At 49.6% G+C, this 21116-nt stretch overlaps 1 protein-coding gene across 1 annotated transcript in view; it reads left to right on the forward strand.

Moving 5' to 3' along the window:
• Nucleotides 1-252: 252 nt before the first annotated feature.
• The window catches only part of Scap (SREBF chaperone), a 43893-nt gene continuing 23029 nt past the window's right edge, over nt 253-21116 (forward strand). The window contains exons 1-2 of the mRNA XM_033762703.1: nt 253-291; nt 11256-11475. Coding sequence (XP_033618594.1) covers nt 11354-11475 — 122 coding nt within the window. The 5' untranslated portion in view covers nt 253-291; nt 11256-11353. The remainder of the gene's footprint in view (nt 292-11255; nt 11476-21116) is intronic.

The following is a 21116-nucleotide window of genomic DNA, read 5'->3' on the forward strand; positions in this document are numbered from 1 at the left end:
ATGGTAATGGCTAGGGCTGAGTATGGTGGTATGAGCAATAATCCTAGAACTCTGGGAGGCTGAGTCAGGAGGATTGCAAATTCCAGTTTAGCCTGGGCAAACTGTGTGAGACCTTGTCTGTAGTAAAAAAAAAATAGCAGATGTAATTCATTATGAAGGCCTTGGGTTCAGTTTCCAGGGCTGCGGAGGGCGGGGGGAGAAAAGAAGAAAAACTTTAAGTGATTTTCATATTTCCTTTTACAACCTATTTTTCAGTACCAAAGATCAAACTCAGGACCTTGCACTTGTCAGGTAGGTGTGGCACTGCTGAGTTATATCCCTGGCCCTGCAGTAGTTTTAAATCTTTTATACTTTTGGAATTTATTTTAGGTGAACTGTGGATGCAACTTAATTTTTTTCCAGGTGACTGGCTATTTGTAGAAAACCTCTTATTGAACATATTGTTTTTATCCCATGTGTTTAAATGTCCCTTTTATCATTCACCGTATGTGATGTATTTTGCTGCGTATCATGTACATTTGGATCTGTTTCTGGACTTTCTGTTCCATTAATCCGTGTATTTATGAGTTAGTACCCACTTTTAATTACTCTAGCTTTATAGTTTTGGTGTTTAGTAAAGTTAGTTTCATTTCATTACCTTTATTTTTCAGAACATGGCTGGGGGTTTAGTCGGTGGTTTCACTGCCTGCCTTGCAAGCACAAGGGCCACAGTTCATCTCCGGTACCCCCCCCAAAGGAATGGTCAGAACTTTCTTAACTGTGTTACTGTTTTTGTTTTTCCATGTGTACCTTAAAATAAGCTTCTTCAGTTAATTAAAAAAGAAAGTCTACATGTTTTTATTGGGACCATGCTGCATTTTTAGATTAATGCGGGAAGAGTGACATTTTAGTGATCCTGAGTCATCCTCCAAGAATGTTGCCTGGCTTTCTCTCTGTTGAAGTTTTATATGTCTCTTAGGGTATCAGAAGTTCCTTTCTTTTCTTTTCTTTCTTTTTGTGGGATTGAGGCTTAAGCCCAGGGCCTTTCTACAGAGCTACATCCCCAGCCCTTTGTATTTTAAGAGACAATCTCAAGAAGTTGCTAAAGTCCCAAGGCTGGTTTTGAACTTGAGGTCCTTTTGCTTCAGCCTCCCAGAGTTCTGGGATTACAGGCATGCACCTGCATGTAGTTTGCATTGCTTTCTTAGTGTTGTGGAAATCACCTTCCTGCTTGTTAACGCGTTTGAAGACTGATTTCCTATGTTACTTACTTGTTACTCTTGTCAACCGAAAAGGTTTTCAATTGCCTTGTATTGTTTAGGTTATAATCATAATCACCTGAAAATAATTTAGCTTTTCCTTTCCAGTCGTGTACCCATTTTCTTTCTCTCTTAAGCGCAATAGCTAGTACTTCCAGAATAACAGTAAATGGTTGTGAACATCCTTGTTTGACCCCTGACTCAGTGGGAATTTTTCTTGTTGGACTTGACTGTAACTTATGGTTGAGAAGCATATAATTATGTAATTGAAGTTTCTTTCTTACTAAGAAAGACATGTATGAAAGTCAACATCAGTATTTACCAAGCATCTAAAAGTTTAAAAGTGTGAAGGCTGCATCTCCACTGTGTCAGGTTCTGGCAGAGGTGGTCTCTGTGGTGTAGCGGATGCAGCATCGTTTTAACAGCAGGAGCTGTCGTGTCTTGTGTGTTTCTGGACTGTTCTCTGGTGGAGCTGGAGCCGCTGCTAGAGGAGGACGGAAGTAGCACTTGTGCTTCGGGGCTGGGTGACTAAGTGAGAGGTGGAGTTCTGGGGCTGTGGTCACGGAGGCCGTGGTTCCATCCCCAGCCCTGCAGAAAACAACTACAAAGCCAGGTGTGGTAGTTGAGGCAGGAGGATTGCTGCAAATTTGAGACTCACCTGGGCTCTACAGTGAGTTATAGGCCAGATTGGGCGGCATAGCGAGACCTTGTCTCGGAACAACAAAAGAAAGAAAAGGAAGGAAGGAAGGATGGATGGACAGAGGGACAATGACACCAACGAACGGGTGAGCGAGTGGAGGATGGAGTGGGAGTGAAAGGGACCCGAGAGTGAGGCGCGGGTTTGGGGGAGGAATGCAGCAGCCAGTGTGAATGCAGCTCCTGTGGGGTCCCGGGCAGAAGCGGGGCAGCGCACCCCACACCGCTGGGCTGCAACCCCCTCATTTTCGGAACTGAAGTAATAGAGGTACCGGACCCGACTTTCTTTTTTTAAAGCTTCCAGGTGCACTCCATGTCACCCCACTTTGAGTCCATTTTGAATATACCTGTATAAGAAACAAGTGCGACCCCAAAAGTGCAGGGAAAACACAAAAGTGTTTTTGGAAGTTGTCCCTCCCAGCGGTGCTGGCAGATGGGCCACAGCTGGAGTGAAATGCGGGAGAGTTAGAGTGGTGCTGGGGGAGGTGTGGGCGTCACCCGCCTGCTTGCCTGTGGTGGAACCTAGCGTAGCGGGACTGGCTGGGGCCCGCTCATCTGACTCTGGGTCTAGAGAAGCCTGATGACTGGCACTGTGCTTTGCAGGTCCGGGGCTGGAACCCAGGACCTAGCCCCTGAGGTCCGTCCCCAGCCCCAGGAACTTGAACTTCTGACCAGCTCCACGTGTCTCTTAGGGCCCCTGCCTTTGGGACCACTCTGAAAGTCACCTCGCCAGAGAATCCAGGGTGAAGGGGACCTCAGACTGGGATACCAGCGAATGGCAGAGTGGATGAAGCGCTCTTCGTTTACGACTGGTTGATTGCTCATGACTTATTCATCAAGTGTTTATGAAGTGCTCGCAACATGCCCGTGACTGTCTAGGACTCGACGTACAATCCTGAACGGACAAGGGGATTGATTATAGTCTTGATGGGACAGATAGTAAACCAGGAGACAACCTCATGTACCATTACTGTCGTATTGCTCAGAGGAGGGAGTACTTAGGCCCCGGGAAGAAGAGCAAAGGGAGCGCATCCGGTCAGGAGAGGCCTTCTGTAGACAATGTGACCTTTCACTGGACACCGAAACATGAAAAGGAGTCCGCGGTGAGAAGAGTGGAGAAGGGAGGCTGCGTGCCGGGGCCTGGAGATGGGCCTGAGGCTGGCACGCGGCACTCAGGGCAAGGGCAGGGCGGGGACGCGAGGCGAGTCTGGGGAGGACTGGGGCGGCGGGGCTTTTTCTCAGCACGGAGGGCTCCGGCCCAGGGCGCTGGTAGAATCTGTGCACACTGAGCTCGCTGGCCTTGAGACTGGTGGACCCGAAGACTAGAGCCGATTTGAGATCCGAGAGGCTTGGGCGGGCCGGGGCAGAGGGGCAAAGGAGCAAACGAGGCACAGCTGGCGTTTGGGGGTGGGGAGGGCCAGGAGTGAGAACAGCACCGGGCTTCCTGAGGAGGGAAGACTGGATGAGGAGCGAGGCGGGAAGGTGTGAGTGCGGGGCCTGGAGACAGGGTGGGGGCCGACGCCCAGGTGCCGTGACACCGTGGTGACACGGCGGGTTCAGTCACATGGACGTCACCGTGCTCCGTAGGCAGTTGTTTGCCCACCTCGCTGGAGTTTGGAAGGGGCTGATGGCCAGCTTTCCTAGACACCAGCAGGATATAAAGATGGGGGGTGCCGAGAAGTCTACAGAAGTGGTTCTTTTGCACAAGGACAGTGAGTGTGTCAACACTGTCCAGGCGAGCGTGTGGTTTAGCTCTCTGAACAAAAGTACTGGGAGAATCATCTCATAATGAGGGTTTTTTTTTCTCCCTCAGTGTTGTAGGTCCCTGTAGCTGTGGGACTATGACAGTCAGCAGGTCATGGTGGGGACATGTTGAGTAGAGCTGTCACCTGGACAGAGAGCTGTGGAGAAGAGGTCGGGGCCAGGGTCCCAGAAGGTTCTGCCACCTCCCAGGACGCCGCCTCGGGACCAGTGTGCAGATGTCCCTCCGAGGAACACTCAGGAGTCCACCCTGCAGCAGTAAAACAGGTCTCTCACCTGTGGCTGCTGCAGAGAGCTGCACAGCTGTGCAGCAGGGCAGCCTCCAGTTAGCATTTGGCTGCTTCTCTTTGCTGTGTTGGTCACAGGACTCCTCAGGGTCCATGGCCTTCCCAACACTGCTCTTTCCAGAGGCCCTGTTAATTATGACACCTGGTCTGACCGTGTGAGTTCCCCGGGGGAGCATAAGTGGTTTTTTGGCTGAGATAGTTGCAGTGGGGCCATAGTGGTTCATAGCTGTAGGTGATGAGGTGTATGGTGTGGAGTGCCTTGAGGGTTGAATACCCACGTGGAGATAAGTGGTATTTATTTATTTATTTATTTATTTGGGTTTTTTTGAGACAGGGGTCTCACTATGTAGTTCAGACTGCTCTGGAACTCACTGTGTAGTCCAGGCTGGTCTCAAACTCCAAGCAATCCTCCTGCCTCAGCCTCCCGAGTGCTGGGATCACAGGCGTGCGCCACCATGCCCAGCTGGGGAGATAAGTGGTATTTAGAACTAGGGGAATTAGCAAGCTCATTTGAAAGAGGGTAGTGAGATAAAAGGAACATTTTGTTGTGGTTTGCTAAGACCCAGCCCCTGAATGCTCTCTTGGTCTGTTTCTTCATCTGGAGGTTGGGGCACCAATGTTTTCCTTGCCTGCTTTTGTTGTTTTGTTTTGCAGACTGGGTCTTTCAGTGTAGTTCAGACTGGCCTTGAGCTCACTGTGTAACTCAGGCTGGCCTTGAACTTGTAATTCTCCTGCTTCAGCCTCTTACAGGCGTGTGCCACCATACCTGGCTGTTGTCTGCCTCTTGCAAAACTAAATTTATCCATAAAAGCAATTTGAAAGCTGTAAGGGACTGAATGTGGTGACACATGCCTGTAATCCCAGCACTCAAGGAGGCTGAGGCAGGAGGATTGCAAGTTCAAGGCCAGCCTGAGTTCAGGTTTAGCCTGGGCAACTGCAGTGACTTAGCAAGACCCTGTTTCAAAAAATAGAAAGGGCTGGGGCTATAACTCAGTGGGAAGGCCCTGGGTTCAATCCCCAGCACCCCCCACACACACCAAAAACACAAAACAAAACAAAACAAAAAAAACTGTGGTGTTCTATTGATACATGGAGGTAGTATTTTCTGACCTTGACTTGTCACTGGTTTTGCTCATTTCTCTTCACATCTCTGTCCTTTAAGGGTGGGGGTCTTTGTACTTCCTCTGCCCCCTGGGCCTGGCTGGAGGAAGCCCTCACCTGTTCAGCTGTCTTCTCTCTGCTCAGTGTGGGACTCCGATGCCCTGGGGGCTGGGCTCTTGCTCACCTTTGTGCCACCCCTTCCGAGAGTCTGGCAGATGCATATACCAGGAAGGAATGGGGGAAGTGTGCAAGGAATCCTTGCTTTTTTCATGGAGCTCAATGTGGTCCATGAAAGATTTTAATAATACTCTGCAGGAGAAGCACCACGAAATTGTAGAAAGAGAAAATATTTAGAATTCCTCCCCTATATTTTATTAACAAATTTGTTTTGAGATAGGGTCTTAATGCATAGTCTGGACTGGCCTTGAACTTGCTGTGCAGCCAAGACTGGCCTCCATCTCTTGACTCTCCTGCCTCAGCCTCCTGAGTGCTACCACACCTGGGAAGATACTAATTTTGTGCCTTCCCAAGTAAGTCTGTGGTTGTCTTTTTAGCTATAATGTAGTAGTAGCTTTGGGTTTTTTTTTTCAAATCTTAGTTGTTTTGACCTAGGTTATAAAGATAAAATGAGAGGAATATGTATGAAGTACTTTGAGTTTTGTGCTATGTGAGCACCTAATATAGATGGTGGCCGCTGTCGCTGTCATTGTCCCTGTATCGCATACTGTTTCTATTTGTATTACTTTGGGGAAAATACAGATAAGAAAAACAAAAACATCTGCTACCCAGGAATAAATCTGGTTATTATTTTATAATTTACATTTTAAAAAGTTTATTAACATTGGGATATGTAGTCATACCTTTAAATAATTTTCGAAAGCATCACTTGTAGAATAGTAAGATTATTTTAAAAATATTTTTGTTACAGAAAATACATATAGAGCCAGGCATGATGGCACATGCCTGTAATCCCAGTACTCAGGAGGCTGAGGCAGGAGGATCACTGAGTTCAAGGCCAGCCCGGGCTACATAGTGAGACCGTGTCTCAAAAAAGAAAAGAAAGAAGGAAATAAGGAGAAGAAAAGAAAAAAATCACATATAGAACTGTGTACAAATCTCAGAATCAGCTGTCTCCTTTCCAGTCTGCCGTGTTTTTTTCATAAGTATTTCAGAAAATAAGTGTGATCACCTTTGTTCGCTTCCGGTTTTAGAGATTGAACCCATGGGCTCGGTCACTCATGTACTGCTGCGGACCCCCAGCTCTTTTCATCATTCTCTCCAAAGACCCTGGGTGCAGGCAGGCAGACACACCCTAGAGAAGAAGCCCTGTCCTTCTAGGTGCTGGGCTCCCTATGGCTCAGGAGCGGCTTGAGGAAGAAATCTCTGGTTCATTGTGTGCTTGATCATTTTTTTCCTTTTCTCCTGCCCTGGCCACTGAGCAGCTCTGATGTGGAGGCAGCAGTGATGTTGGCAGCTGGGGGAGAGAGGAATCCACTGTGTCCCTAGAGCTTAGAGGGAATTCTGTGTCCCTGCTTCGTGTTGGGAGTCAAATGCAGGGCCTCACTCATGTTAAGCAATTGCCGCTGAGCCACACCCTACTGCTTTTCCCTTGCCCTTTCTTTTCTTTTTCTTTTTCTTTTTTTTTTTTTTTGAGACAGGGTCTCACTGTGTAGTTGGGATGGACCTGGAACTCAGTATGTGGCCCAGGCTGGTCTCAAACTCACAGTGATTCTCCTGCCTCAGCCTCCCACGTGCTGGGATTACAGGTGTGTGCCACCACGCCCGGCTCTCTGTGCCCTTTCCTCTTTCCTTTCCCTTCCCCTGCCCTCTCCGCTTTCTTCTCTCTCCCTTTCCCTTTCCACATTGGTGTTAGACACAGGTTTCCTGGATGCTAGGTGAGTGCTCTGTGCTCTCAGCATCTGCCCCTGAAGTTTTTCCTTTTCTCCCTTTCCTTTCATCACTTGCTGGAAGCAACTGTAGTTATTGGAGACGCTCAGCAGAGCCAGGAAATTAAACTCCTGGGTTTCTGTCCCAAAGACCGGGAAATGAGCCCTTAGGAGCTGGAAAATATTAGGAAAATTGCAGAGAGAAAGAAGTTAGCAAAATGAACCTGTAAAAGGTGTGTGGACTCCTGGCAGTGCTCTGCAGTGACTGCACCCAGCCCTGGATAGCATGGCCTGGGCTTCAGGGACCCACAGAACAGTCATGAAAGGCTTATCCTTCATGTTATCCAAGAAGGAGGAGTGTTACAGAAAAAAACACTTGAAGAATTATGGAAGGAAATATGTTCCTATTTGGAGATGATGCAATTGTAGAAATCTTAAGGAGTCCATTTTTTTGTTTGGTTTCATTTTTTGGAACAGGGTCTCACTGTGTAGTTCAGGCTGGCCTTGAACTCACAGTGTAGCCCAGCTGGCTTGAAATTCATGGTGATCCTCTTGCCTGAGCCTCTCAGAGCACTGGGATTACCTAGCTTACTGCTTTTTGGAAATAGGTGCTAAAGCGTTCGTTGGAGGAAGGGTGGCCTTTCAACAAATAGTGCTGGGGTGGGGGATTTAACTCAGTGGTTGCAGTACCCGAGTTTGATCCCTGGTATCCCCCCAAAAAAACCAAGGCCAAAAGAAGGAACCTAGATTTAACACCTTACAGTTTATGCAGAAATTAACTCAAGTGTATCACAGATTTAATGTAAAACTACACAACTTTTAGGAAAAAAATAGAAAATTACAATTACATTATGACCATGAAATTCTACCACTAATAATATACTCAAAAGAACTGAGAACAGATGTGCACCAAAAAGTTGTACAGCAATGTGCATAATAATAACACTGTTTACAGTAGCCGAGAAATGGAAATCATCTAATTGTCTGTCAACTGAGGAGTAAGCAAAGTGACCAGAAAGGAATAGTGTACTGATACCTGCTACAGCTTGGGCGGTAGAAGCCGTTCATACAACATCACATTGCACAAGTCTGTTTATGTGGAATGTGTAGAATACACAAGTCCAGCGAAACCAGAAGATGAGCAGGTGTGGGGGCAGGTGGCAAGGGGCGGGGATTAATGACAGATGGGCATGGCATTGTCTTGGGGTGATAGAAGTGCTCTGGAATTAGACAGTAGAAATGGTTGTACCATTCCATGAATGTCTTAAAAGGGTGATTTTTTTTTTTTTTTTTTTTTTTTTTTTTTTTTTTTTGGTGGTACTGAGAATCAAACTCTCAGGACCTTGGCTTGCAAGGCAGCAGCGGTGCCACTGAGCTACATCCCCAGCCCTTTATAGGGTGATTTCTATGCTATGTGAATTATACCTTAATTAACCTATTTAAAAATATCCTACCATTTATGGACCAGGGATTTAACTCAGTGGTTCTGCTGCCTGCCTTGCAAGCGCAAGGTCCCGAGTTTGATCCCCGGTACCCCCGCAAAATCTGCAGTATAAAAATCCAATTAGAGCATGATCAAAGGACATGAAAAAAAATGATGGAAAAAGATATACTGATGACTAATTAAACACATGAAAAAGATGATCATTACTAGCCATTAGGGAAATGTAAATTAAGACCCAATTAAAGATCAGCACATACCACTTAGTGCAGTTACTTGTTTTAAAGTGACCGTATCAAATGCTGCTGGGAAAGTGGAGCTTTTAGATCTGTTTCTGTTGCCAGTGGGAGTGTGAACCGGTGTGGACACTGCACGATATTCCGGCAATTTCTTAGAAAGCTTTGGACATTCCAAATATATATATGGATTTCCCCAGACTTCCACGTTTACTCTCTCATTTGGAATGAGTTCGGGACCTGGGCACCCTGAGCCAGCTTTGGGTGAGGTGGGCGGCATCGGCCTCCCTGTGGGGCTCACACTCCCTGCCCTGCACCCGTCTCAAGAGCCTGAGTATGGCGTGACCTGGGGATGTCCTCTTTGTGGGCTTCTGCAGGGCTGCTCCGGTCTGGCAGGGCTTGTTCCTTGCTTGTATGATTTTGTAATTTGGCTTTCTGAGAACAAGCTCCTTTGTTTTTGTGGATAGTGGGGTCTTCTACAGTGGCAAAGGTAGGATTGCTTAAGTTTTTATGTAATTGGTCCAGTTAGGCCTGCAGGACAAGACAATTTCTTCACATTCAGGAAAAAGAGCTGTAGGTTTGGATCTGAAATAGCCTGTAAGTGTGGGTCAACTGAAGGAGCAGTTTTTGTGCAGGTTGGGTAAATTTTGCTTTGGGATAGCTTTGCATTAAAATTTATACTGTGGAGCGGAGGTAAACGGTTTTCTCCTCTTGCTAGGTTCAGGTAGGTGGGTGATAGATTTGATTGTAACGAACCAGAATCTGGATTTGTTTCCCAGATGCTGTGAAAATGAACAGCTAACATGGCAAAGTCAGGTTTGTGTTGGCCTCAGGGTGAACGTGGATTAGACAGCTGTGGCTTTCTGTGCACTGTTCTAAGTGTGAAGAGCTGAGCTGGCCTCTCCTTGTGGCCACCATGTGTATGGGAGAAGTCTAGGAGCGGGTTGGGGTTGCAGGATCCGAATTCCCGAGGGTGTGATGTGGGGCAGCATTTAAGGGGAGAGGAGTGAAGCTTGTCAGGGAAGCTGCAGCTGGCTCCCAGTTGCCTGTCCACGGGGATCCCGATAGTGTTTGTCTCCTTCATGTGTATTTTCCCCTGGCGAGCAGGAGGTTCTGTGCTGAGCACCGTCATGTGTCCTCAGCTTGAGGCCTGTTCTGCCTGTCATGGTCCTGGTGAGCCCTGTGAAGAGTGGAGTGTTGTGAGCACTGTTCTTCATATTTGTGTAGAAGGTTCTTGGACTGAAAGATCATGGCACATGTACTCTTCTGGCTGGTGCTTCCAGGAGGGTGGACAGAGTGAGAGCTGTTCTTTTACTTGTGAATTGGTCGTGGTTGACTTTTGTGAGGGGGCAGGGATTGAACTTGGGACCTTGTGCTTTTGAGGCAGGCAGCGGAACCACTGAGCTAAATCCCTGGTCCATGGTTGACTTCTTTTGCTTCTCATTTTTCAGCCTTGGTTTTCTTCAGGGAGGATTATCAAGCAAGACACAAGTCTGGGCAGGTTCCCTGTAATACAAGCCAAAGAAATAACATGGAATAGAGGTGAACTTAAACTGGTACCGAGGTTCAAAGTTGGGTCCTTGCACTTGCAAGGCAGGTGGCGGAACCACTGAGCTAAATCCCTGGTCCTAGGCAGAGAATTCTAGATCCCTGGTCTTCTATAGTTTTCTGCTAGGTTTTGTTGGTTGAGGTTGTTTGATTGTAAGCAACAGAAACTAACTTTAGCTAACATGGAGAAAGAGTCTGGAAAGAAAGTGGATGAGCCAGTCTTGAGATAGGACTGGAGCCAGCACAGCTCATGGATTTTGTAAGCAGGAACTTCTTGGGGATGAGCAAGCACCTCCAGCATCCAGTTCCTCCTTTGCTCTACTCAGAGGTCGGATTCTGGGGGAAGGCCCAGCTGCTGTAGTGTGGTTCTGGGAGGGTGCTGAGTCCATGGGGAGAGGGTCCCCCAAGCCACAGTGGGCCCTGGTAATCAAAGGACAGCTTGGCAGGCAGGGCCAGGAGGGGCCTCTGCCCTCATGTTCCCAGGACAACTGTGGGGCCAGGAGCAGAGGCTGCAGCCTAACACTGTGCTAGAAGGAATTCCGTCTGGTGACTCTCGTCTTGGGGGCTGAGCTTTTTGGAGTTTTGTGTTGAGCGCTGACCCCACTGGACATTCTTTATCAGCGGTCACTGTTGGTACACAGATATGTTTGGGGCCGTCCCTTTCAAAGGTCCTTCCTGTGATTTCTCATAGTCCAGCTTGTGCAAGAGGAAGACAGGGAGGGTGTTCAGAGAGCTGGCTTGTCAGGGAGCAGCTGAGGGTGATTTCTGTTGCATGTGTGGCTTTCCTGTGCCACCTGTGAGGAAGATGCCCTTTAAAATGCTGGCTATGGAAGAGGCTGAGAGTTTATGACCAGGGCTGGAGGGGAGCTTCCTTAGACTGACCAGAATGTGGCCATGGTCCCTGAGAGTGTGCACGGGTGTGTGTATTTATGTGCGTGTGTCGGGTCGTCCCTCTTCAGACCTTGCACCGTTCTCTGGTCACATTCTTGCCACCTCCTCCAGCTAAGCGAGTGTGCAGAACCAAGAACTCCTTGTTAATGGCTTTTGTCCCTCCTGGCCAGGTACCTGCCGATGGTGTCCTTTGTCATTGGTGCCCAGCGCCCACCAGGCTGATCCATGTTCACGTCCCGGGATGGCAGCAACGTGACTTCGGCTGAGGATGACCCTGACTGAACGGCTGCGTGAGAAGATTTCTCAGGCCTTCTACAGCCACGGGCTGTTCTGTGCCTCCTACCCCGTCCCTATCGTCCTCTTCACAGGCCTCTGCATCTTGGCCTGCTGGTGCGTTTCTGGGTCACCCTGGGCATGGTGGACAGTGTCTTGGGACTCTCAACTGCTTTGAAGCTCTTGGGACTCATGTTTTTATGCAGTGGGACTTGGGCTCATTGAAGCCTCTTGGTGGAAAGCTCTAGTCTTGGGGTGTTTAGCCAGTGAAATAAAATAGTCTAGGCAGCCCTCCTGCTGATTCAGATTAGTTCACATCCTTGCTCTGTTACAAGGTAACATGCAGACGCTCTGAGAACTGTGAGGTAGTGAAAGGCATGACCTCCTTGTTTTCCTTGTGAACAATGACAGTTCCCTTTCGGTACCTGGTGAGGAGCAGGAGCCTTCAGGTGTTGTAAGGTGCAGGCCATTTGGACCGTTCCTTGGACGCTGTCTTGTTGGCTAAGCCCAAGGTGGCATCTCTATGCTGGAGCCTCCCTAGGTCTGTGTGGATGCTCCGCCTGGCCTCTTGTTGGTTTTGAGGCCTGCTGTGCTGGTAGGGACTGTGTGAGAGCGCGTGGTGCCCTCACGTCCCGTCTGCCTTTAGCAGGTGCTCCTCGCTGCAATGCTGTAAAGAAGGGGCGTGGAGTGAGATGGTGCTAGAAGGTACCAGTGACTGCTGGCTACAAAACCCGACAGCCGTGTGGAGAGTTCTCCCCGGTGACCCTTTTCCCTGGGAAGAGTTCTGGTTCCACATTCACGGTGTCTACGAGCTCCTTGTGGAGATGTTTCCAGCACTGTGCTGGGAGGATGGTGCAGACTCCTGTCTGAGCGTCTCCCTCATTAGCAACAGGAGAGGTGACCCTCGTTCAGTGAGAGCCCCTGCTGGTGCCCAGTTGTGCCCAGTTGGCGCTTCAGGAGTGCAGCCCGGTGTTGCATCAGTCCTGGCGGTTAGCACATGGCTCAGGGATACTTCCTTCTGACGAAAGGGTGGGGCCTCGATGCTGGTCTGGCTTCGTGACACCTGTGGCTGTGTCACTGTCTCGTCAATCTGGCTCATGGTGTTTAAGCTTTTTTTTTTTTTTTTTTTTTTTTTTTTTTTTTTTTTTTTTTTTTTTTTTTTTTTTTTTTGAGGCAGGGTCTTGCCATATAGTCCAGGCTAGCCTTGAACTTGTGGCAATCCTCCTGCCTCAGCCTCCCAAGTGCTGGAATTACAGGTGTGCACCAGCATACCTGGCTTATTGTTTAAACTTTGCTCAGTTGTGATGCACAGGAGAAAATATTTATGTGACAGACTATAAGTGATGGATTAGGGTGCTTTGAGATTCAGTTTCCCTATTTGGGGCTTTTCCTTTGAGTTAATGGCCTTTTCTTTCAGAGTCATACTTTTCTCAGCCTGGCCTCTAAGCCAGGTTTTAGCATCAGAGTGACCCGGGGGTGTGTTCAGCGTCAATGCAGACTTCTGGCTCATTGAGTCCAGGGTGGGCCCAGGAATCTGCCTCTGTGATAGGTTCCCAAGCCCAGGGACTGGGTGCAGCGAGCACTAAGCTGAGTCTTCTTTGAGCATTTCTCTGAAGTTGTACCACATCCTCAGCAGAAAGTGCTTCCTCGTGCTCTCGTGTCCGTAGCAGCAGTTGGTGGGGTCCTGTGGAGCTTGTCACTCATCGTGCCTAATGGGAAGGGGTCAAGCTGAAGAGCCAGTTGCTGTTACGCTCTTCGCGGAGATGGCCCTGGCCGCAGGAAAGGGGAGGGTGTTTCTTCTCCGCCATTTGTCCTCTGGGGCTCAGCACAGCTGGCAGGGACCAGGTGCCTGCTGGATGTAGGGTATCTGGCAGCTGTGTGGGTACAGCTGGGTCTCATCTTTGAATGGGTAATTTGATGTCATGCACCTGTCTCAAAATAGACTGTCCTTGGTATGTGACGTGAGGGCCTCTGCTCTGACCACTGAGATGGCCACGGTCTTGAGTGTGGCGGATGCCTCCCTGGGTGGGGGTGGGGTAGGCAGCTATGATTTAATTCCAGTCCAGCCCAGTGCAGCTGAGCCAGAGGGGTGGCTCCAGCTCGGGCTGGGTTTGTGGGATGGAAGGAGGGAAGATTGTCCTTCACTGACTGCCAGCCTGGTGGGTCCTCTGTGCTGTCACGTGCCGGGTACGTTCTTTCATCCCTAGCGTTCCAGGAGGATTGTTCTTCATTGAAAGTGCTCTGAAAGATGATGATGCCTGCCGGGGCGAGTAAGCAGTAAGGGCTGTCGTGTGCAGGTCCCCGGTCTGTCCCCTCCTGCTCCTTGGTGGTGGTAGGGACGTCTTTGAGGAACACTGGTGCGGGCATCTTTCATCCTGAGGAGTTGGCTCCTTGCATAGGAAGCTTGATGAGGGTTGCAGCTTGGTGGCAGGACCACAGCAAGGCAGGACAGAGAGCAGAGGTTCTGAGGTGAGTGGTGGCACGGCAGAAGCTGAGGAGGGGCCACCAGGTGGCTGTGGTACCTTCTGGGCACCTTTCTGTGGTACCTTTCTCTCCTTCCAGCACCCACAGTCCTGGCCCAGTGTCATGGATAGGGGCCTGGCAGACATGCCCTGACTTGGTGCAGCAGAGAGCCAGGTCGGAGGCAAGCCCTGCAGAAGAGCCAGCGGCCTCTTACTGATGCCACAGGGTCATAAAGTTGTGTCAGAGACTCCACAATTCTGAGACTTTATAGCCTGGAGATATAGAGGTCCTGGGCCCAGGGATACAAGCCTTGCTGTCTCGGTCCATCCTGGGAGCAGTTCCTCCTTTTGCTAGAGCCCTAAGTTGCTTAGAGGAAATAAAGTGTGAATACTAGACAGCTTTTAGTAGGTTCGTTAGCTCTTCAGGTTCCACTTAATTGCTTACCTCTTATTGCTCCTGAGATGAGAGAATTGTTCAGCTTGGACCCCAAGGACTACTGCACTTCATCCCTATTCAGACCTGAGGCCGCCTGAGCTGTAGCAGCAGCGCTGCCACCCCAGGGTCACCCCAGGAAACTAACGGGGCAGGACCAGAGGAGCTGGCTGCTGGGATTGTGCCCTTCTCCCTTAGGCCGAAGAAGCAAGGACTGGGCGAGGGTGCTGATGGGAGCCTCCCTGGACAGCCTGAGGGGGTGACTTTGAAGCTGTGGGCTCCAGGGACAGGGTGCTGTGGACATCACTTTGAGTGACCTTGCCACTGAGCCTGGCAAGCAGCAGAGTTAGCTGTTCTTCCTCTCTGGCCCCAGGGTACGGTGATTGCTCTTTCCTCTGGGAGAATCTGATGAAACTCTAGCACTGTGGCAAGAGGTATCTGTTTACATTTCCTAGAGTGTTGGCTCTTGGACCCAAAGTGACCCTGCAGCGGCCTGGCAAGGTGACAAAGGGTCCTGTTACTCTGGACCTGACCTGGCAGTGGGGCGCGGTGTGTGGCACAGGGTCACCTGGGTGCCAGCCCAGCCAGACCACCCCGTGTGCGTAGCCTTTGTCCTTCCTCAGGCTGCCGTGCTCTGGAGAGAAAGGCTGGAGGGGAAGTCAGGGTCGTGGTGAGGCCCACTGGGCCTCCTGACAATGATAATCCTGCAGGTTTCAGAGAAAGAGGATAGACTCGGCGCCCGTCCCACGCCTCTTTCCTCCCAGGACAGCCGTACCTCGTGCGAAGCCAGGCATCTGTCGTGGCAGTGGCTTCCACTTCTCACCCTCCTCTTGTCCGCCCTTCTCAGGTCTTCCATCAGCACTGTGGCCCCCTTGGTGTCACATACAAGTTCCTCTTTGCTCTGCCCACGAGGCCACTCTGTAGATGCACCTAAATATTCTTTGCAGGACCAAGAAAGAAACCGGAGTCACGAAGCCCTGTGGCCTCGCCTTTGCCATGGTGAGCCAGGCAGGATGGCAGAGGGAGCTCCAAAATCCCTTTGACCTCTGCCCAAAGTCCTAGACTCGGGATAGGCTAAACAGCTCAGCCCCTGCTGCTCCATGGCACTGAGCTGTCAGCTTCTAGGACCTTCCCAAGCGGAAGTTACCACCACCTCACAGACAAGCCCGTGATAGCCCTAAAAGGCCTAGCAGAGACCAAAGATGCCTTTATCTCCCACAGTGTCCTCAGACGGAAGGGAGCCCACAGGGATAGCCCTTCCACTTCCCTGCCTAGTCCTGCACTGCTCTCCCCTGGAAGGCGAGAGAGCATCTCCTCCTCCTGGTGTCTCTTGTGACATCTTCTGCCTCAGCTCCTGAGCTTCCCATGAGAGAGGATGGGAAAAGGGCAAAGCCAACGTGTCTGCCTACACTGTGGGACCCAGTGCAACTGAAAACGCAAGGCTGCTTGACAAAACAGGAGGCAAATGTCACCAAAGGTACAATGTGCACATGGACCACGGGGGTGAAAGGCCAGGATGTCTGCTGATGTGCCGTGGTGGTCTCTGCGCCCTGAGACACGTCTGACCACACCCCGCCTGCTCTTGTACCCAGGACTCTGAGGGGTCAGCAGCGCAGCACCTGAGTGGGAAGGGAGGCCAGGTCCTGGACAGAGGGGAAGGAGCTGTCAGTTGACGTGGGAGGGGAGACGACCCATTGTTTCACTGGGTCACTCAAAGCTCAGGTTTTCATCTGGGCTCCCTTGGAGGCAGGATTTGAGCTCAGGCAGCCTCTGTACTTGTAGTTAGGGCTAGAGTGTGCTCAAGAGGGGTGGAGAAGAGCCCGAGCAGCTGGGAGTGCCTCACGGAGCACAGGACAGTGTGGGATGGCTCTCCAGGCCAGGCCTCTGCAGACTCCCCGTGAAGGGCCAGGCAGTACCAGAGGTCCAGTCTCTGACACATATTCTTTGTTTTTATATTTTGTTTTACATGAGCCTTTTAAAATTTGAAAACTATTCTTAGCCCTCAGGCTACACAAAAATAGGCCATGGCTGGGGGCAGAGCTCGGGTAGGTTGTGTGCTTAGCATGCGCAAGGCCCTGGGTTCAATCCCCACCACCAAAAAACAAAACAAAATAAGTCATACTTAGATTTGGCCCTGGGGCTGTCGCTTGCAGAAGCCCTGTCTGTCCAGTTGTGGGGGTGAAGGCCTCCTTCCAGCTGTCATTGATTCCGGATGCAAAATGTGGCCAGTAGCAACTCAGAGTCCAGCGTTGTCAGCTGAAGGAAGCGGGCCGAGGTGCTCGGAACAAGGTCCGCACAGACTCCGGGAGTCCTGGATGGTGGTCAGATGTGGGCTCGGCAAGGTGTGTGCCAGTGAGGGTGGCATTTGAGACAGACACCATGTAGGCCCTGTTGGTGGTGGACCCTGCAAATCACATGGAGAATTGGGACTTTACCTCCTTACCTGAGGGACAAGGAAAGGTTTCAGGGTGGAAGCCGGGCGTCCGGCCAGGCTGGTTCACTTGGTTGTTAATCTGAGTGGAAGCCATGAAGCAGGCAAGACACAGCTGGTTCTGGTTGTGTCTCAGGATTTTCTGAGGACCAGGTGCTAGAGGACAGGAGGCAGGGTCAGCTGGGTGTGTGGTGCTGCGGCAGAGGAGGCCGGATGTGCTGCATTTCCTCTGCTCTGTGACTGAGCCCAGGGTACACTTGATGGAGTCTGGTTCTAGGAACAAGTTTTGTGGAAGCATCATGTGAGTCGGTGTTAGAAATTCCCAGAGAGCTTCTTCTTTAGAGTCTTTGGTCTTTTTTCTGACTTTGGAAAATGAATTTTTTTGAAAACTGCTTGACACTTTCCTTCCAGGCTCTCCTTTTGGATTGGAATTTGGTAGCCATGGATAGTGATTATTCCTTTCCCTTTTGCATTTTTATACAATCTTTTGCGTATTTTTCTTTTACCTATAAAAAAAGGAAAATTTTGGTCCTTAAGGTTTTCAGATAAATCAGAAGGGTAACACAAGACACCTTGGTGTGATGTTCAGAAGACAGACCCGGGGCCAGACTACCTGTGCTCCCGAGGGCGTCTGGTCCTTCGAATGGGGGCGTCACTTCTGCCTGCCTGCCGTATGGAGCTGAGAGGCAGGACAGTGAGAGCAGGGAGATGGAGGGCGCTTGGACGGCACGGTGGTGCCCAGTAAGTGGTTCTGAGTAAGTAGGTGGAAGGTGGAGTGCGGGGCTGGCACATAGGTGGGGAGCAAGAACGCCTTCGCCTCTGGTGTAGAGAGAAGCCCGCAGGTCCTCTGGGGGTGACGGAGGTACAGTGGGGTGAGTATAGCACTTGGGCAGGCTTTGGGGTCTGGGGAGAATGACATCATAGCTGAGGCCTCGAAATGAGTTGTCACCCAGGAGAAGGGTGGCAGGGTAGGGGTGGGGATGAGCCCCAGGAGTTGGGTGTAGCTCAGGGCAAGGTTGGAGAAGCAGCGTGAGGCCTGTGGACTTCCCCCAAGAGACACTTTTTCAGTGTATTCCTGCTGGAATGTTCAGCCTCCAGAAGTGCAGGTGCTTCTCATGTTGCAAATCTTGAGAAACACGTTGCGCCTGGCACAGCTGGTGGCTTCCGTGTGGAAGGCGAGGGCTGCCTGCCTTTGCCCTGCAGTGGAGCTGGAAACAGCTTCGCCCATTTCCACACAGCTGAGCCTGGGCTCTGAAAGAGCAAGAGAAGTCACTCCTCATGCACAAGTCCTCAAGACAAGGCACTGACCCCTCAAAATCCCCAGAAGCCGGAGGAGGGCAGTGACATGATGTAAAGTACTGCAGAAAAACCTGTCAACTAAGTACTCTGTCTTTGACAAGACTGCTCTTTAATAATGAAGGAGAAATGAAGATATTTCCAGATAGATAAAAACTGAGAGAATTCCTTAGCAGTGGATCTTCCCTATAAGAGATCCTAAAGGAAGTATCTGGCAGAAATGAAAAGACTCTGTGCAGTGACTGGAAACCATGAGAAAGTAAAGAATACAGACTGAAAGGCAGCCAGGGTGGTTGTACTTCTGGTTTGGTTTGTGCCTTCTTCCTTCATGACTGAAACAGTAAATGCATGAAGCAGCCGTCAGAGATCAGAGTCCCACAGTGGTGGAGAGGGAGCGGTGTGTCTCAGGGCCCTGTCGGGTGAGCCCTTCAGACAGGCTACAGTGGTTTCATCTGCAGGCTGGCCGGTGCCTTCCTTCACCTGGTCAGATCGACTGTTGAATCCCTGTATAAATTTAAGACGTTAACTGCAATTTCCAAGATAACTACCAAGAAAACAATTTTAAACATATACACGAAAAGAAAGGAGTCAAAATGGCACGCTACCAAAAAAAAAAAAATTTTTTTTCACAAAATGCCAGAGAAAAAAGCAGTAATGGAGGAATTGAGGAACACAAAAAAATGACATACAGAAAACAAATAACTAAGTGGGTTAAGTATATGCTTTATCAGTATTCACATTAAGTGAAACATTAAATTCTATTAGAAGGAAAGAGTGGCAGATTAAAAATAAGATTCATCTATATGCTGTCTACAAGACATTTTAGACAAGCACTATAGTTTAAGATCACAAAGGCGGAAAGCGCTAGGCTAGAAAGATATTTCATATAAACGTAACTAAAGGAAAGCTGGAGTGGCTGTGTTATCAGACAACAGACTTTAAGTCAAAAAGGTTATGCGAGACTACTGTTAAGTGGTTCAGTACAAGAGATGTAACGGTGATAAATGGTTCCCTAGGAGAAGATGTACCAGTTATAAACATTCACAGCCGCCAACGGAGCCCCCAGATGGACAGTTGTGTAGTTACAGCTGGGGGCTTCTGAAGTACTGCACTTTCTGTACAGCAGGGATTTAGCTCAGTGGTGCCACTGCCTGCTTCACAAGCACAAAGTCCCGAGTTCAATCCCCGGTATCAAAAAAATAAAATTTAAAAAAATGGATGCAACATGCAGGCAGGACTGGGAAGGAAGCAGAGGAGCTGAGACGCAGAGCAGCCGAGGCACAGCCTTGCCTGTCAGCACTGCCCAGAACAGGCCCTTGTGGGGGCCATAAATCATGCCTGATCTTAAACTTTAGGCATCTTGCAAAGGATCACAATGGAATGAAACAAAAAAGTCAATAACAAAAATGGAAAATTAACAAATACATGTTAAGGAAACAACAGACTCTTAAGGAGATCAATGGCTTAGAAAAGTCAGAGGGAAATTAGAAAACACCCAGAGGGATGGACATAGGAAGGGCAGGCGGCTGCAGGGAAGCAGCTGTGAGTGGATGCGGGAAAAGGACTCAGCCCTGTGTTTAGAGCACATCTTGTTGGTCCCGGGGAGCAGGATGTATACCAAATATGAAGAGTACCAGATTTTTGGCTGGAAGGGGTTGCTGGTCACGAGGCAGTCGATGCCGAAGAAAGTCAGCTGGTGACACAAGCCTGTAATCCCAGCACTCTGGGAGGCTGAGGCAGGAAGATCCCGTGCTCAAGCCCAGCCTTGGAAGTTTAGTGACTTAGCAAGGTCCTATCTCAAAACATATTAAAAAGGCTGAAGATGTGAAGTGTGAAGGCGCTGGGTTCAGTTCCCAGTATTGCCCATCCCCATGAGAAGTGAAGAAAGAAAACAGTTAAGTCTTCAGTAGTGGGAGAGACACTCCTTCCTGGGCCACCATCTTCCTGGGGGTAGTGCCAGCCCCTGTCTCCTCGCCCGGACTAGAAACATGGAGCTGACGGGGAGCAGTTTCCAAACCTGTCTGCAGCCTGGGGGTAGGGCTCAGTGCCAGAGTGCTTAAAGCCTGGGTTCCATCCCTAGCACCAAAAAAAAAGAAGAGAAAGGACCTGCTTCTGGAACAAGCCGAGATGTGCAGGCCACGTCTTAGTTCCGAGGCAGCCTGGCTGGCCAAGGGGCCCCAGGAAGCCTGCACTGAGGGAGGCCGGGTGGACAGGCCCTGGTGGGGCCGAGGCTCAGGAAAGGGCTGACCCTGGGGGCCCGGTAAGAGACCCGAGGAGCTGGGCCAGAGGCACAAGGCACGGGCAGGCCCAAGTTGGGGCATCAGGACTGGCTTAACTGGAAGCACCTGGGAAGCATGGCCTGGAGTAACACGGCCCAGAGCCTGGGCTGGACTGCCACGTGGCCCAGGGTCCCCTCCTTGGGATTCTGTCATCCTCCTCTCTGCCCCATGCTCCCCTCTCTCTGGGCTCCAGCCTATTGCACCTCAATCCCAAGAATAAATTCTTTTGGGGGTACCAGAGATTGAACGCAGGACCCTGCTGAGCTAAGTCCCTGGCCCAATTCTTTTTTTTTTTTTTTTTTAAATCAGAACATGACTATTTCAAAACATAACTTCTCTTAGGTTACATTCATACAGTTACATTCATCATTGGGGTCTTGTACCTTTACATGATGTGTCTTGGTTCTTATTTTTTCCCCATTCCCAGCCCACCCTTCCCTATTTACAGACTTTTGTTTCCATTTTTTCCTTTTCTCATCTTTTTTTCTTTTCCCTTCTTTCCTTTCCCCTACCCTTCCCACTTCCCTTATCCCATTTAGACTTTTTCTTATTTCACATTATCCATCGTGCATTTTTTTTAATTTTATTGAGTTTATTGGTACATTTTAGGGATACAGTACAGTTACATTCATTGTTGGGATCATGTACCTTTACATGGCAAGTCTTGATTCTCATTTTTTCCCCTTACCTCTGCCCTCCCTTCACCCCCTCCTCCCCTCCCCATCTACAAACACTTTATTTTCATCTTTTCATTCTCTCACATTTTTTTCTTTTCCCTTTTTGTTCTTCCCCTACGCATCACACCTTCCCTACACCTTTAGCTCCTTTCTTCCCATTTCTAAATGTCAGTAATCTTA

The sequence above is a fragment of the Fukomys damarensis genome, unplaced genomic scaffold, assembly GCF_012274545.1.
Source record: "Fukomys damarensis isolate Sample0158 unplaced genomic scaffold, DMR_v1.0_HiC HiC_scaffold_12, whole genome shotgun sequence".
Lineage (NCBI taxonomy): Eukaryota > Metazoa > Chordata > Mammalia > Rodentia > Bathyergidae > Fukomys > Fukomys damarensis.